Raw genomic sequence first — 15,987 nt, 5'->3', positions numbered from 1 at the left:
ATCCGCAGTCGTTCGCGTTGCCCATCCACTCGACGTTCCGTATACACTTGAGAACACTCTACTATGGCCCATCTGCTTGGTTGGAAAGACATTCTTAGGCCAATCCGCGATGGATACCGCCATCTCTTTCCTACCCCCGACACTGGGCCAACGCCTGAAGAGCGACGCAGACAGCGCCAAGTAGATCGCCTGAAGGGCTTCGCCTACTTCGATACATTCGAGCAGTTGGAGTCGTGGAAGGAAGACGATTCTGATCCGCTGCAACGAGCCAACACGCCGCTGCTACGCGGGACCGACGGCATTGAGAGGGGCGGCGTCGTCAAAGTCCCCGTTCTATTAATCCATGACTACTCTGGCAATTACCATGACTACGAAAGCATCAACGCTGTTGACGTGGACAGAGAGTTTTATTCGTGTGAATACCTCCAGTTTGTTGATACCTTCATTTACTTCTCGCATAAGTTGGCTTGCGTTCCGCCGCCTACATGGGTCAATTTGCTTCATAGAAATGGCGTCGAGGTGTTAGGAACGCTGTTGATTGAGCCGCAGACTGAGGGTTCGGAACGTTTGTTACAGCATACGTTTGACCAAGCCGGAGAGATGCACTTCCCCATGGCGAAGAAACTAGCTAGCATCGCGACGCACTTTGGCTTCGATGGCTGGCTAGTCAACATCGAGAAGCCGTTTCCAAGCGAATCGTGGAGTGCAAAGCTTCTCGAAGCTTTCCTGCTCCAGTTGAAAGCCAACCTAGGAGTCGGTCTTGACCCCAAGTCAGCTGGCAAGCGGCTCATATGGTAACATCCTCTCATTCACTACCACCCTGACTAAAGCGTGACTTGACTTAGGTACGACGCCCTCACCACCTCCAACAAAATCTCTTACCAGAACCAAGTCAACAACTCCAACATGGACTTTGCCTGTGCATGCAGCAACATACTCACAAACTATTGCTGGAAAGATATTGACGTCTCCGAATCATTAAAGTGGAGCTTGTACAGCAAACTCCTACCCAAGGGAAACATCTACTTCGGTGTGGATGTCTGGGCACAAAACAAGTCTGATTTCAGGCATCCACGCGTTACATGGCCAGAGGTTGGAGGTGGAGGTACCAATACCGGGATGGCTGTTAGGAAAATAGCCGACTATTGCTTGTCAGTAGGTATTTTTGCGCCTGCGTGGTCGTTTGAGCATTTTCCAGATCATGGACGCCATCTTGAACGTGCTGTCTGGGAAGGTGAATCGCTGCCAGACAACATCCAGTGTAGTTGCGGAGATTGCGAGTTTCGGCATCCGCTGAACAGAGAGTGGCCCATTTTGCGTACGGCGAAGGAGCGCGTGGCGGGCTCAGAGCACCTATTCTACACGGATTTTAGTCGTGCTTTCGGAACATATCGAGAAAAGGCAAACGACAGGTTTGATGGCCACGACATACACGCACAACTAGGCCAGCAATCCGTACTGCCCCGTCCAGCCATTCTCGCACCTGGTTCGGGAGCCGTCACACTCTCACACCGCATCGAAAATGAACAAAATAGCCACATCCTAGTAATCACCGCCACACAGAACCGCCCAACCGATCCGGAAACGATAGAAGAACACCTTCCCCTCTATAAACTTGACATGCCCGCAGACGGCTCCCTCCATCTTTCTGCCGTACCAAGCCCCGCATCCCCATCCTACATAACCCCACAAACAACAGATGCGGTCATAAGCATCTATTTCAAAACCACGCAAGGGACTCACTACCTCCCCTCACCTTTGTCCAGCGATCCACAACGATTAATCGACCAAGTACCCAACGCCCGTATCCGCGAACTAGGCGTCCACCTAAAAGGGCCTTGGGGCGCCCCAGTCGGCGAAACTGTACGAGTACTGGGCATTAGAGATATATGCATAACGCCCCGCTTCACGCTGCACCATATACCCGTCTTTGAAATTGTGGACCTCAAGCTGGTACAGTGCGGGCAAGAGCAAGGGGAGGAAGACCATATAGTTCGATTAATCTGGAAGACTGAAGGAGCGAGTGGGAGCGAGTGGGTCGATAAAGGTAAGTTTATGACTTATTGACGCATATTTGTTGTGAGACATGGACTTACATTGTATCTAAATCGATACAGGAATGGTGCTTAGTCATGTGACCGGGCCCATGGCGTGGTTTGTTGTTCGAGTGGGCGGGGTGGTGATGGGGAGGGTGTATGCGTTGGAGTGTATTTTGGACAAGAAGGTTGTGGAAGCACACGCTGGGCGGGAAGTGGAGGTTGAAGTCACAGGATTTGGTTTCGATGGGTACAAGCTTGCGGAGAAGAAGAGTATGCTGCAGTTGTGATCGTTGTAGAACAACACGATCAACGCGCGTCGCGTCGGTTTGGTGGTTGGGGCGAGAATGGGACTAGCGTGTCGACGACGTCATCGATACTTGTACCTGTCCTTACAACCTTTCGGTCCGCTTTACATTGCAGCATTATTGCGCGCGTATAATGAGAGGTCTTGTTTATCGATTGGCGCAATTGGCAAACGTCACATCACAAAGTTTGTATTCGTCACGACCATCGCCACGGATTGGGACATTTTTGCTTGCTCGGCAGCTTCACGCAACAATTACCATGTCAGGTCCGGCGAAACGCAAAGCCGAGAAGGACATATCGCCGCTGAAAGCGAAGAAGACAAGTATAGAGACAAAAACAAGGACGGTAGTTCCTGCGTATCATCTCACCCCATCAAGACAGGATGAGTCTGGAGATATTGTATGGCCCGCGAGAAAAGAGCAGATTGAACGCGCTCGAGAAATCATCAGAAACTGGTAAATTCATCTACATCCTACCACTAGACACCTGTGCTAAACCATCAAAGCGCCTCAGCCCAGAAGCCAACCGTCATCCTCCCTGACAAGGATGCAGACGGACTCTCATCTGGCGCCATACTTCACCATACCCTCACAGCTCTAGGTCTACGACCTGATCTCATATCCGTATATTTCCCACCAAAAGGCTCGAACGTACATGATGAAAGTACAAAGGAAGCTTTGACAAAACTATCTCCATCATACATCTTCATACTAGACCAAGGCAGCAGGAAAACGCCGCCAGTCGTCGACTTGCCGCATACATGCCTCGTCGTAGACCACCACTTTGCCGACGAAGGAGGATTTCCAAAAGATAGTGATTACGTGACAGCTCACGACTGTCCGCCTGTTGCGACTAGTGCGCTGTTGACGTACACAATCTGCTTACCACTCCATCCGGATCTCAACGACAAAGTGTCTTGGTTGTGTGCACTAGGGACCCACGGCGACCTGGGTAGCAGCATAAAATGGGAACCCCCTTTCCCCGACCTAACCGCGACTTTCAAATCCCATTCAAAGAAATCCATCAACGACGCCGTAGCCCTAGTCAACGCACCACGGCGGTCGGCAGCCTACAACGTGCAGGATGCCTGGGATGCCGTCATATCTGCCACCAATCCCTTGGACATTGCAAAGAATGAAAAGCTTCACACCGCTTCCCTGGAAGTACGCCGTGAGACGGAGCGATGCACACATACGCCCCCCAAATTCTCAGCCGACGCTACAATCGCCGTTCTCACGATATCTTCTGCCGCGCAGATTCATCCTGTCATTGCTACAAGATGGTCTGGGACGCTCAAGTCGAATAAGTTGGAGGTTGTCATGTGCGCGAATGAAGGCTATCTTGCTGATAAAGTCAACTTTTCGTGTCGTGTTGCCAAGTGTGCGCGGGCGAGGGGAGGAGAGGACAAAGTCGACATCATCAGCAAGCTAGAGAGCATAGTTGCTGACAATTCTGAGCTGAGAAGTAGGTTGGGTGAAAGCTTCGCAAGAGGGCATAAAGAGGCTAGTGGGGGTATCGTGGGGAAGGGAGAGTGGGAAGAGTTTAAGAAGTTGATGGGTATTGGAGAAGCGGCGAAGAAGAAGGCGGATGCTAAGAAAGAGAAGGAGAAGCCTGCACAGAAGAATACCTTGGCGAACTATTTCGCGAAGAAAGAGAAGGTAAAGGTAGAGGGTGCGTGAACATTGGGTCACGTTGTGGTGCCAGACGCTTCCCTCATCTCTCCAGCAGAACCAGCATGTCGATGACTCTCTTGGCTCTCGTTCTTGAGCCAAACGAACTTCGTCACGGAAACTACGGCTGGGCATATTGGTAGTTTGGAATAGTTGGTTACGAGAAAGCCTGCCAAGCTGCGTCAGAAGTGGCCGTTCCTAGCGGAAGAGGCGTTACGGAAACCCGGTAGACTTTGCGCCGCATGTTTACCGCCAAGACGACGAATTAAATGGTATTCAATCTAACATGGTCGAGACTGGGTGTTGCGGAAATGAAATAGCCAAGTCAATGACGACCAGGCGCATATCCGCCTCTTTCCACCCGTTTCCCGTTGTAGCATCCGAGGCGAACAGAAGAAAAGATTACAATCGGGGCTTTGGGAGCCTTTGAGCCAACGATGGGTGTTTCTAGTGTCTCGATCACGTTTCGAATTAGAAGGGGTTACATTATTAGGCGGCTGTGCGCCCGAAATGCCGGTTGATCTGCATCGTCAAACAGGAACAACAAAAAATAATCACCACAAGACAACTTCCAAAATACAGTAGATCACAGTCCAAGGACACTTTTTGTCAAGATCAAGTGCAATTCACTAGTTTTCACAAAAAAAAAAGGAATCCTCACAGTGCCATGGCTAACAACCTCACGATCCAAACACTGGGAAGAAACAAAATGCCGCCCCAGGGGCCGCCTTACCAATGTCCATTTCGTTACAGTCATGATTCTCCCACTTCCATCACTTATATAAATTGCACCCAGGAAACCAAGCTTTCTTGGCAACTGCCGAGTAGCGCGTGCTCGTCAGCACTCAATCTGCACGCAACTCGCCCATTCGCCAAGGAGTTTACATTGCATGGCTCCAGGTTGTTCCTCATTGGGCACGGCACTGATATCTGGGGGCCGGCTGTCACATGGCTTAGTGCTTGTAGAGCGTCGGGGATGTATGCAGTGGTGCCCTGTCTATATGAAGCGGATAGATTGTTTTCGTGGTCATTAGGATGGGATACTAAGTTGGAGGGCTGGGATGCAAAGAAGGTGTATATATATATGTATAGACTGGGAGTGCTGGAGTTTGACAAAAAGAAGATTCGATACCCCATTCACCTTGTTCGCATCCATCTCATCAGCTCCCTTCAAGATGAAGTACGCAACTGTACTCCTCGCCGCCGCGGCGACCGTCTCTGCCCACTCGACCTGGCAGGAACTCTGGGTCGGCACCGAAGACAAAGCTGGAACCTGTGTGCGAACTGTCAAGGACAACAGCCCCGTCACTAGTCTGACATCGCCTGATATGTTCTGCGGTCGTGGTCCCGCTGCTTCGTCTGGAGTCTGTGAAGTCGCAGGTACGCTACCCTCTTTCCCACCTTCTTGTTTCCCAGCCTTCCCCCCCCCCCCCTCTTTCTACAACGAAAATGTGCCTTCAAAAAGAGCCATGATACTAACTTGTTATGTGACTCACAGCCGGCGGTTCCCTGACTGTGGAAATGCACGCACAACCCAACTCGCGCTCCTGCTCCCAACCCGCCATCGGCGGCAACCACTACGGCCCCGTCCTAATCTACATGGCCAAAGTAGCCGACGCAAAGACCGCCACGTCCGGATCCTTCTTCAAGGTTGCCGAGGACGGATACACGGGTACAACAGCCTCGTGGGGCACCGAGATCCTCAATGCAAACTGCGGAAAGCGCGCCTTCACCGTGCCCAAGAACATTGCGAGTGGAGACTATCTGGTCAGGGCTGAGGCTATTGCTCTGCATGCTGGTGCCAACAACCCGCAGCCATATGTCAGCTGCTTCCAGGTCAAGGTCACGGGGGGTGGCAGTGCGACGCCCGCGGGTGTTAGTTTTCCGGGCGGGTACAAGACGAGTGATCCCGTCTTTACAAAGGCCATTTACGACTCGAGCTTCAAGTATGTCAGCCCTGGACCGGCTGTCTACTCTGGTTAAGAGTGCGCCTGGCTGGTGAGGGCGAGGATTGGTGGGGTGACGGCTGGGTATCATGGGGGAACTTCATTGTAAATAGTTGTTATCAAGCTTTGAATATTAGTAGGAACAATCCAATCGATATGTTGGCACCCAAGTATACCTCGGAAGATACAGCACAGCGTCCCGTACAAACAACACTCGTCACTGTCTAGTGTACGCTAATAGAACCCTTGTGATGATCCATCGTGTTTTCCAACAACAATTCCAACACCCGGGCTCTCCACTCGTCACGCATACCGCAGATGTCTTTTCCTCGGGAGGGAAGATGCGTAGAGAAGAGATTTTGTTGTGTAAGCAGATTGGACAAGGAAAGACCTCGATAGCCCCACGTACAAAAAACAAATATGAATAACACCATGGTACGTGGTAGTACCTATGATTGTTATCGAACGTGAAGCAACATATCTCGTGACGCGCGAAGAAAGCACCTCAGGCCCCCCAACCTATTCATCTCTAAAGATCCACTTCCCACCCCTTCTATGCGCTTCCAACCAGCGCTCTTGCACAATTGCTTTATCCTGCTCCATGGCACGCTCCCTATCCTCCTGCTGTTCCTGCGTGGTCGGGAAGTCGACTCTCCAGAAGCCCGGCGGTGTTCTTCGTCGCTCATACGCCTCACGATGCTTGCCCGACTCCTTGGCCAATTTTTTGGTCCGGGCTTGCAGGACAAGCTCTTGTCGTTCTTCAGACGACATCTGCGTAAGCTGCATGGTGCTGTATGCATCGCCGAGGTAATCCTCGAGCAGTTCCTCCTCTTGCGACGAGCTAAGCGGTGCTTGGACTTGGGCAAAAGTTCGGAAGGTGGAGCCACAGCATTGCGGGTTGGTGCAGCCAGGGAGGCACATGCGATCGCCTCGCTTGCGTACAGTCTCTGAGAATGCGTAGCTGTAGCCTTGGTTGTATTCTGGGTTTGGCTTGAAGTCCTTGACGCTAAGCGCACTCACTGGTTTATCGCGGAGACATTGCTCTTTCTCTTTTGGTGGCGGTACGCGGTTCCTTCGTGCACTGGTACGCGTCTCAGGAGCTCTCATAGTCCATAAAGGACCTTCTGGCGTCAGATCTTCGCGAGGCGTCGTGCGCGTTTTCGACTTTGAGTTACGTGATCTTCTACTGCTGGAGGGTGTATAGGTGGGCCGTGACGAGCTTGCGGGTGGGGTTGCCACTTGCTCAGTCTTGATTTTCACCGATCCTGACTTGGGTGTCTTCGGTGAAGTCTTGTCTGGTGTCTGGAGGTTCTTCAATGCTTGTAGTCTCTGATTCATCTGCGCTCGAGCTGTGCTAGGTGGCAATCTCGGCGAATCATGGTTCATCGGAGGCGGTGATTCGTCCGACTCTGCCAAAAAGTTATGTTTGGCTTGATGATACGCTTGGGCTTGTCTTGAGCGCTTGTTTGGAGGTTCCTCCGAAGCACTGCTCACTACGTTAGGATCAAGAGACCTCAACGCGGCATCCTCTACTTGAGTTGGTTCAACCGGCTCACTGATAGCCCTTGGTTGGATGCCTCTAACAACTTGAGGATCATCCGTCTCACAGTAGAGACCAAGCAGATCAGTATTATCCAGGTTCTCATTCTTGATGGCCTGCGTTAGCGGTGCGCTGTCGGGCCTATGCTGACGAGGTGTTTTTGCAGCATCATCGTCATATAAGAGTCGCGTTCGAGGTTGGCGCGGCGTTTTGAGTCCATGGGGCGCAGGATCGTCAAGATCCATCGTCTCAGTCCGAGCCACCATCGAAATGGAAACTGGTGGACTACTCTGCGGCTCTTCCTTCACTCGATGAGGCTTTACCGGCGTGCCATCTGAGGAGTGATCTGCGTATATCTCGAACCTTGATTTTGATGGCTGCTCTCGTTTTCGTTTTAGCGATCGCTCAGAAACGAACTGGGGAACGTCGTCATCATCTGCGTCCACGGCCGGTTCGAATATGCTTCTTGACTGTTCGGGTTCATCTACGGTTGTCTGACTAGAGCTTGGGATCGCTGAACGGTGGCCTTCGTGGTCAGATATTATGCGCTGAATGTGTGATGAGACACCGAGGCCGGTGCCATCGTCATGTTGATGCTGATGTTGCTGGGCATCTTCCAGCCGAATGCTAGCCTTTGGAGTGATGGTCGTGGTCGGACTCTGGGCATCTTCTCCACCAGCCGTCGTCGAGGAGGCCAACCGATTTGTCGTTCCCACGACTGAACGCGGAAACAAAGTCGAAGCAGCAGGAGAAGAGCGATCCGGGTTGACGAATGATCCAGGCGTGCGGATAGTGGCTGCAGAGCCTGGACTGGAGGGCATGTGAGGTCGGTCCTCAGGAAGAAGGTGAACAGCAGCCACGTTAGACTTGCCATCCTCTCTAGCCTCACTCTTTGCCTTTTGCTTTCCAAATTGTCTATCCGCGTACTCTTGCCATGCGCGCACGTTTTCTTTCATATCCTTGTTCTTCTGCATGACAGTAGCGTTCTTCCTCTCTAGGTACTTGATTTTATGAGACATATCACGGTACTTTTTGGTCAATTCGCTAAATCGCTCGGCAAGGTCATGATGCTCTTCTTCGGAGGCGTTCGTTCTTACTTCCTTGGAAGTCTCATGGTCTGGCGACAGAGTAGCTGTGTCTTCAAGCGCCTTGAGTTGTTGCTTCAACTGTTCATTCTCGGCGACGAGGTGGCGATACTCTTCCTCGGACGCACCTGAGGCGCCAATCCTAGAAGCATCCTGGTAGGTCTGACCGGCAGATTCGAGCTGTTCCTTGAGTTGCGCATTCTCCTTGACAAGATGGGCAGTTTTCAAAATCTCATCGTTTAGATGTTCGAATAGTATCTGCTGGTTCTCTTCCTCTACACATGGTTAATACGCGTCGACAGAGTTGGATTAAAACGCGTACTCTGCTCTAACTCCTTCTTATGATTGTCTTCCCCTGATATGCAGTTAGCGATTGCCAAGGCATCGACTGGACATACGAACTCTTCTTCCACTCTTTCTCCAGATCAGGTTGAATGACCTCATCGTACACGCGTGTCCAGAGCCCTTTATTCTGCTCTACCCAGGCTGAAAAGTCTGCCATGTCTGATCAGGCCGACGATGCATCAAATGAGAGATGCGGCAAGGAGCGATTCGATGTTGGGATGGGTCGTGGCAGTGATTGTAGTGTTAGGCGGCAATGGCGAAAGTCACGCGCTAGTGGAACGCGAAGTCACGGGCTGACGCTCGGACATTGAGCGATAACGATAAGACATGATGTCCCGAGGCGCATTCGCCGCCGAGACGGCAGCCCTTCGCTAGGTACTATGAAGCGCGCGCGCGATGGGGAAGATGATGGCGAACATACAGCCAAAGTACAGCGGCTCCTGAATCCCGATCGACTATCAAAGCTCAGCGAAGAACTTCTCGTGCGCGTATTGTCATTCGTGCCAGTACCCTCGCTATTAGTATGCCAAAGGTTGGTACAGCCCTTTCCCCCGAGTCGCGACATGTGCTGACTGTAATAGGGTATCGAAGAAGTTCAGCCGCCTTTCTGTCGACTCGGAACTATGGAAAGCCGCCTACTACCGCACATTCGTCCTGCCGAGAGCGTCGCGCATCCCGGGCATCAAGGGCCCTGCGAACCCTAATCGGCTACACTACTCCTCCCGCCTGTCCAAATGGTTAGACGACGGCTATCTGGTCAAGGATGGTACACAAACCAACTGGAAGCAACAATATCGGCTACGGCATAATTGGACTCAGGGACAATGCGCCGTCAGCGAGATCGTGGTCGCCGAAAGGCCTCCAGATCCGCCGCTGCTAGTCATGATGTCCAACAGCATCATCTACGCTGCCGATTCCATGTCAGGCCTCCGAGCGTGGGATTCGAAGAATGACAGGGAATTGCTGGCGTCTTCCGAACTGTCTGGTGATACAGATACAGCTCGATTGCCAACCTCCATGGCTACAGACGCTAACAACACGGGCGACGATAAAGAACGAGTCGTTGTAGGCTTCGAGGATGGCTCCTTCTCCATATACGCTCTCAGAATAGACCAAAGGACGAGCCGAAAGACGTTTACGAATGTCTTTACCCATCCGCCATCGACCAACGGAATGCTATCGGCTCTCGCATACTCATCGCCTTACCTCGTTACCATGACTGAAGACCACCTACTCTCACTATACGCCTTCGAGAGCATACCAGGCACCACTGGCCTTTTAGACGCACCCAAACTCCTATACTCCCTACGCTCCAACACAGCATGGCCACCCGTATCGCTCTCGCTACGAACAACAGCAACGAGCATGACCGCCGCCATCGCATACTCCTTGCCCACTTATCTATCTGGCTGGACGGTTGGCGTGCAAGAACTGATACTGTCACACAAGGGCGATTTGATCGAGTCACGATTAGCTACTGCGGCAGACGAGCACTCCTTCACACTTTCTGCATATCGCTCGACCTCGTCTGACAGGCTGCCGCCATCGCCTTCATCCAACAGCGCAAGGGAAGCGTCTGTACCGAGCGGGCCGAGTCGATCGAAACCCACCTCCATGTCGTATTCCCACCCGTATCTGCTCGTCGCACATCCCGACAACACATTATCGCTCTACCTCGTCCGGTCCACATCGCAGGCACTTTCGATAAGCTCCGGCAACCGTCTCTGGGGCCATACATCCTCAATATCTGGTGCTCATGTTGGCATGCGCGGAAAGGCCGTGTCCGTGAGTAGAAGAGGAGACGAGCTCCGGGTATGGGATTTGGAGGGTGGCATGACTTCTTCGGCAAACCGTAGGCGCTCAAGAAACGGACATTTGAGTGTTCGTGTGCAGCCATCCAAAGCCAGTGAGGAGCATCATACACAGGACGATGAATCAGGGCAGCAAGTAGGCTTGCGATTCGCCCTAGACCAGGGGTTCGATGACTCTTCTGTTAGTCGCGGTTGGGTTGGTTTTGACGAGCAGAATGTGATTGTGCTGCGAGAGAAGAGCGAAGGTAGTCAAGCTTTGGTGGTATACGACTTTACGTGACAAGCCGTATAGAATGCGAGGCGTTGTAATATACCCTCATAGTGTCCTGACTCCGGTGCTGATGTACATCCCCTTATTGCACACCGACCCTTCGACCTCATCTCGGTCTTTCAGAAGACGATGTACATATATAGTCGGACCTATGTGATTGGCGTGGACTTGGCGAGGCTGCTGTGACCACGGTACACATCCTGCCGAGCCGAAGTTGGTACGGGTCCTCACTCCGACTCCGACTCACCAAGACAATCAATACTCCTGTGATAAGGAATCTCGCCCAGGCAATAGTATAGTGAGAATGGAGATGTTGCCTCCAGTGCTACCGGGGCTTGAGGCGTATAGCCTGGGACAATCTTCCAACAAATCCGCCTTCTATACGACTGTTCGCAGGTCAGAATGTTTTGTGCAAGATAGGGTAGGGGCTCAACATACGGCATATTTAAGTACAGCATGTATAACGGTCGCTGTGAAACTTAGCGTGGTCTTGTTGTGTTAAGCGTGCGTTCTTACCTCGGTGCCATAGAGCATGTTCGATACCAACTCCTTAACGATAGACCGGAGATTATCATACAGGTTCTCGATTGTTTGTTCGAGGCGGATAAGTTCAATGAGGTCGGTTCTCGATGGATTTGGTGGAGCGCGAGCTCCATGCTTCCTTCTCCAGCCAAACATAAAGTCGTCATATGACATACGTTCGCAGTGCCATACCACTTTCTGCCACATCGCTCGGATCGCTTCTAAAGCCAATACCATCTCCTTCGCATCAGGCCGTTCAGAACAAGACATGTCCATATTGTCTCCCAGAGTCATCAAAACATGCACAAGATGGAGGCGTAGACCGTACTCATGTTCTTGCATCAGGATAACAGTAGCATCGCTGAAAAAGGTCTCCTTCGCTTTTTTGTAGTCTAAACTTCCGAGACTCCTTTTGAATGGGGGTTGAGGCATGGAATTTGCACTGCGAACGAATGCTCTGGCGGTCTCAGGAAAGATCTGATTCGCTGGCTGTCCGTAGTCGATCTCAGCCCGTTCAGCGTCCGGTATCAGGCCTTGTAGTCCAAATACTCTATCTTGAGGGTTTTGACACTGGCTCGCACTGAACGTCAGAAGCAATTCTGCATAGCTGTAGTGCCTGGCTGACAAGGCATGATCTGTAAGCCACTTGACTTGTGACGGCACAACGTCATCCAAGTAGACATTTCCATTCAAGTAGACCTTTGTTAGCGTTGAAGAGCAAAAGCGTTTCAGTTCGTCCCATGGAAGCAGTGTCTCGCCACATATGACGCGAATGTATCTTGCTAGCATGATCTCTTGAACGATCCATAACCTCAACCAATATGGATTGCCGAAGAAGTGCCTTAGCGCGGACCTTAGCGCGGATGTCCAAATCGAATCTTCGGCTTGCGTCGAAGTCCCGTCCCTACTCATTTTGCTGGACGTCTTCGATCTTTTGGTCAAGGATTCAGAATCATGATAGCGTCTGTAGCTAGATTTCAACGCTCTCATAACTGCTTCCGTACTACCATCAGACTTGCCTAGCCAGACGTAGACGTAGGTCGCTCTTCGATAGATGTCGGACATCATCTTGACCTGATGGTTGCGCTCTCCAGTCAACGCCTGGTTGATACATACCTGGTCTATCCACAACCACTGAACCTCATCTTCGTAGCCATTACCACCTCGAAACTTGTATAGACGTTCCCTAAAGGCGTAGATAAAGTCGTAAAGATTCTGCCGTACGAGAAAGCGGTGACCGTTGACTTGGATCTCCTGAACAGGCGATGGAGGACCCCAAACATAAGAGAGAGCGCGGTATTCGGGAGTAGGGTTGGACTGGAGGTTCACATGTATGAGGTTGCACCTGATTGGTCCTGTTATTTCGGGAATGATGGATATCAGCCTGATTTCCTGAACAGCCTGATTGATCGGCTCATGAACGAAAGCGGCGCTGGAACCTGCCATGTTCGTCGTGTATTTCGCAAAATGATTATGGGTGTGAGCTTCGAAACAGCATCGCTAAGAAAGTGGTTGTGTGGAGAGAAAGGAGATGTCATGATGAGACAGGTAAGGCAGAAGCCAAGAGAGTGGGGTTTGTGGCGCAGTCGTGGCAGTGCGTAGTGAAGACCAAAGAAGCAATTAATTTTCTCTCTATCTAAAAGTAATAGTCGTGCGCCACGCCTTCACTGTTACCACATTTGCCCACTACGGTATTGTTCGTGAGTTACCAGAACCAGAGGAGCAAAACTATCGCCCAGAGCTCAGAGACAGTGTTGACTAGTTCGATTCCCAGTCCTCTAACTGGAGATTTTGGGTTTTTGGCCCGCTGGGTGGGATAAGCAACACCTGCAGCATCACGGTGAAGCAAAAGCTCCCGGTCAGGCATTGTTGGAGGACAAATGGCGTAGTAAAACGGCTGGAAGAAAGCCACAGTATACGTAGGCCAGAGAGTAGTCACCCATAGTACCCGTGGAAGAAGGTAAAGGAACGCGTCCCTTGAAGCTAGACCGTGAAGATTCGAGGCCGTTTTGAGGTTGCTCATGATCCCCGCAACTAACGCCAAAGCGATGCACAAGTGGAAACTTCCACCGTCTTTGATCATAATTGACCTTAAACGCTCCCTCAGAGAAGCCCTGCGCAAACGGCTTCTTTCATGAAGTTCGTCGGGCAAGCTTCCCGTTGAACGGAACTTGGCGAAGAAAGCGTTGGGATACCCTCCGAGCCATTTGGGTAGCAAGAACGTCTTGCAATGGTTGACCGCATAGTCTATACAGATGTCAGTCTTGTTATCAAGTACGCTCCAGGACCAGCTTACATGGATTTAGGAAATGTGCGCAAAGTAGCTCACGGCAGCTAGCTCCATAACCGCAAACATAGGCCATCAAGCATTGGCGTACAAAGAGCAAAGCGTGAACTGCAGATGCAACTCGAACAAGGGCGATTAATTGCTCTGTTCCTGTATACATGACGACAGGCCAACCAGCCAGAAGCATCACCAGAGTTTTTATGACATCCAGCGTTTTCAGTATGGCTGTCGCGTTGTGAACAAGATACCAAAAAGTGTACGCTCGCTGCCAGCCGGTAAGACCGCCCGAAAGATCTCCATAGAGACCCAGCTTCATGATTAGACCTGCCTGAAAGCCGCCGGTGCTCTATCAAATCGCTCAAAGTCAGCATTCAATGACAAGCTTGAGAGTTGCACAGCAGTCTACATACCCATCGCGTACGTTGCCGAATATGTGCACTATATGTTTCTGGTACAAGACCCCACTGTAGCTCTTCTTTCACGTATGCTGACCGCCAATCTACGGATGGATTAGTTAGGACTTGCTAGATTCAGCACAAGTAGCTTTGCCTACCTCTGCCAATGAGGAGATTGCCACAAAGAATATCCTCAGTTAGTGATTGCGAAGGGAAGCCGCCTATCTCGGCCAGGGCTGTCCGTCGCATGACCCAACCAGATCCAGTGCACCACGCGATGCCTGCTCCATCCTTGATCGTCTCTTCGAACTTGTGGAAGACGAAGAGCGACTGCGACAGGGGATCATCCATAGGAACGTTATAAAAGCAAGATGGTGGACAGGTAAATGCCATCTTTGGATCCCCGAGCAGATGTGGTAATTGTGCTCTCAGCCAGTGTCTCGCAGGGATCATGTCGGCATCTAATCCCGCAATGAATGGTGCCTGGCCTCCTGGAAGTCTTGCCGTGTACTCGAGTACGTGGTTGAGATTACCTGCTTTGTGACTGTTTGCAGGAGTCCTCTGACGTGCCGTGTAGAAGAGGTGACTGTTGGGGTACTGCTCTTGTAGGCGTTGCACACCCCTTGCAACACTCTTTTGAGCCCCGTCGTCTGAGACAATGATACGGATCCTGTCACTCGGCCAATCTGTGTTCAAAGCGGCTCTCACCGTATCGAGTATCACGGACAGGTCTTCGTTGCAGCATACTATCGCGATATCGACTGACGGGACATCGTTGCCCACCAGACGTAATCGAGGTCTCCAGGTGCCCTTTGCAACTGCTGAAGCGTCCAGTATCTTCTTCACATATTCGGGCACTACGAAGGTTGGCTTTGCACATTTGGGGGAGATGGAGGGTCTAAGTACCATTGGTGATCATATCCAGGATTACATAGCCACGTTGGGCTATCAAGACTTTACTTGGAGGAGCACCGTCTGAAGCTGACAGATAGTGGTATTGCATCCACCAATAGTAGAAGCTCACAACAATTGGCAATAGCGTCGCCAATGGCATGAACCGGAGTACTTTCTTTTCCTTCTCAGTCAAGGTGAAGAGATCCTCATACTTTGCATCTGTAGCCAAAATTTGGTAACATGTAGCATGAGCCTCGTCGCAGTTCAAGAAACTCGCTTGCGAAGGTTTAGTTGGCCTCAAAACAGGGATGCGCATGTTCTTAAAGAATACGGTAGTTGGTGTTGAAGTTGAAGACGAAAAGAGTGGTTTGGAAGCCTGATTCACCGATGGAAGTGAGAATGTAAGGGTAAGGAAGTTTGGGATATTCGAAATTATAGGTCTGTTTCAGGTTGGATGGCATACCCCTTACGAGGCTGCAGATAAGGCGGTAAGCCACAATCAGTGATTCAAACCAGGCGGAATGAATCTATGAAACGCTTCCGCTGTTGTTGGGCGCGCAAGAGCCCCGAGCGGAACGACTTCGGGACTTCTATGTAGTGAACGTGGAAACAGTTGATCTGATCCACGACCCGATTACTATTCCCGTGACCATCCGCCTAACGGAACTTCCATATCCAATAAATGTAAACCTTACAGACCCACATAATCGTCAGCCGCTGATCGTGATAATCATACATCCGTAATCTCGCCAAGACCTGATTGGTACTTTCTGGTAGGATGTATCTCCTTCAGCAATCTGAGGTTTTATTGACTTAATGGACGATTTAGTACTAGAAGCTGGGCACAACGCTGTTTAATGACAATCTTTTGCTCAT

The 15,987-nt window shown here is 51.1% G+C and overlaps 6 protein-coding genes across 6 annotated transcripts; 3 read left to right on the top strand and 3 right to left on the bottom strand.

Moving 5' to 3' along the window:
* Positions 1–63: 63 nt before the first annotated feature.
* CC77DRAFT_948719 (hypothetical protein) lies at positions 64–4,024 on the top strand (the record flags this gene model as incomplete). The annotated part of the gene is made up of 5 exons (XM_018535214.1): positions 64–794; positions 846–1,821; positions 2,191–2,207; positions 2,531–2,800; positions 2,851–4,024. The coding sequence occupies 5 exons, from the start codon at positions 64–66 to the stop codon at positions 4,022–4,024; spliced, it is 3,168 nt and encodes a 1,055-aa protein (XP_018379843.1).
* Positions 4,025–5,190: 1,166 nt separating this feature from the next.
* CC77DRAFT_948935 (glycoside hydrolase) lies at positions 5,191–5,998 on the top strand (the record flags this gene model as incomplete). Its single annotated transcript, XM_018535225.1, has 2 exons — positions 5,191–5,395; positions 5,514–5,998. The coding sequence occupies 2 exons, from the start codon at positions 5,191–5,193 to the stop codon at positions 5,996–5,998; spliced, it is 690 nt and encodes a 229-aa protein (XP_018379842.1).
* Positions 5,999–6,100: 102 nt separating this feature from the next.
* Positions 6,101–9,375, bottom strand: CC77DRAFT_1099975 (SAE2-domain-containing protein). The gene is made up of 3 exons (XM_018530037.1): positions 8,989–9,375; positions 8,909–8,941; positions 6,101–8,861 (listed from the first exon to the last, which is right to left on the bottom strand). The coding sequence occupies exons 1-3, from the start codon at positions 9,086–9,088 to the stop codon at positions 6,481–6,483; spliced, it is 2,514 nt and encodes an 837-aa protein (XP_018379841.1). The 5' UTR covers positions 9,089–9,375; the 3' UTR covers positions 6,101–6,480.
* CC77DRAFT_565144 (F-box domain-containing protein) lies at positions 9,271–11,267 on the top strand. The gene is made up of 2 exons (XM_018532219.1): positions 9,271–9,463; positions 9,513–11,267. The coding sequence occupies exons 1-2, from the start codon at positions 9,312–9,314 to the stop codon at positions 11,020–11,022; spliced, it is 1,662 nt and encodes a 553-aa protein (XP_018379840.1). The 5' UTR covers positions 9,271–9,311; the 3' UTR covers positions 11,023–11,267.
* CC77DRAFT_565114 (HET-domain-containing protein) lies at positions 11,181–13,110 on the bottom strand. Its single transcript, XM_018532218.1, has 3 exons — positions 11,530–13,110; positions 11,452–11,483; positions 11,181–11,399 (listed from the first exon to the last, which is right to left on the bottom strand). The coding sequence occupies exons 1-3, from the start codon at positions 12,979–12,981 to the stop codon at positions 11,339–11,341; spliced, it is 1,545 nt and encodes a 514-aa protein (XP_018379839.1). The 5' UTR covers positions 12,982–13,110; the 3' UTR covers positions 11,181–11,338.
* On the bottom strand, positions 13,111–15,126 carry CC77DRAFT_1082655 (nucleotide-diphospho-sugar transferase; the record flags this gene model as incomplete). The annotated part of the gene is made up of 4 exons (XM_018529368.1): positions 13,111–13,782; positions 13,832–14,168; positions 14,233–14,321; positions 14,376–15,126. The coding sequence occupies 4 exons, from the start codon at positions 15,124–15,126 to the stop codon at positions 13,241–13,243; spliced, it is 1,719 nt and encodes a 572-aa protein (XP_018379838.1). The 3' UTR covers positions 13,111–13,240.
* Positions 15,127–15,987: the final 861 nt, after the last annotated feature.

This window comes from Alternaria alternata (genome assembly GCF_001642055.1).
Source record: "Alternaria alternata strain SRC1lrK2f unplaced genomic scaffold CC77scaffold_32, whole genome shotgun sequence".
NCBI lineage: Eukaryota > Fungi > Ascomycota > Dothideomycetes > Pleosporales > Pleosporaceae > Alternaria > Alternaria alternata.
This window is presented reverse-complemented; position numbering and strand designations above follow the sequence as displayed.

Excerpts from the sequence above, each read along its gene's own strand:
- CC77DRAFT_565114 (XM_018532218.1), bottom strand. The coding sequence starts at position 12,981 with ATGGCAGGTTCCAGCGCCGCTTTCGTTCATGAGCCGATCAATCAGGCT. Across the intron at positions 11,484-11,529 it reads ACATGCTCTATGGCACCGAG|CGACCGTTATACATGCTGTA; the intron begins GTAAGAACGCAC and ends TAAGTTTCACAG. Across the intron at positions 11,400-11,451 it reads ATGCTGTACTTAAATATGCC|TCGTATAGAAGGCGGATTTG; the intron begins GTATGTTGAGCC and ends ACCTGCGAACAG.
- CC77DRAFT_1099975 (XM_018530037.1), bottom strand. The coding sequence starts at position 9,088 with ATGGCAGACTTTTCAGCCTGGGTAGAGCAGAATAAAGGGCTCTGGACA. Across the intron at positions 8,942-8,988 it reads GGAGAAAGAGTGGAAGAAGA|GGGAAGACAATCATAAGAAG; the intron begins GTTCGTATGTCC and ends ACTGCATATCAG. Across the intron at positions 8,862-8,908 it reads TAAGAAGGAGTTAGAGCAGA|AGGAAGAGAACCAGCAGATA; the intron begins GTACGCGTTTTA and ends AACCATGTGTAG.
- CC77DRAFT_565144 (XM_018532219.1), top strand. The coding sequence starts at position 9,312 with ATGAAGCGCGCGCGCGATGGGGAAGATGATGGCGAACATACAGCCAAA. Across the intron at positions 9,464-9,512 it reads TCGCTATTAGTATGCCAAAG|GGTATCGAAGAAGTTCAGCC; the intron begins GTTGGTACAGCC and ends TGACTGTAATAG.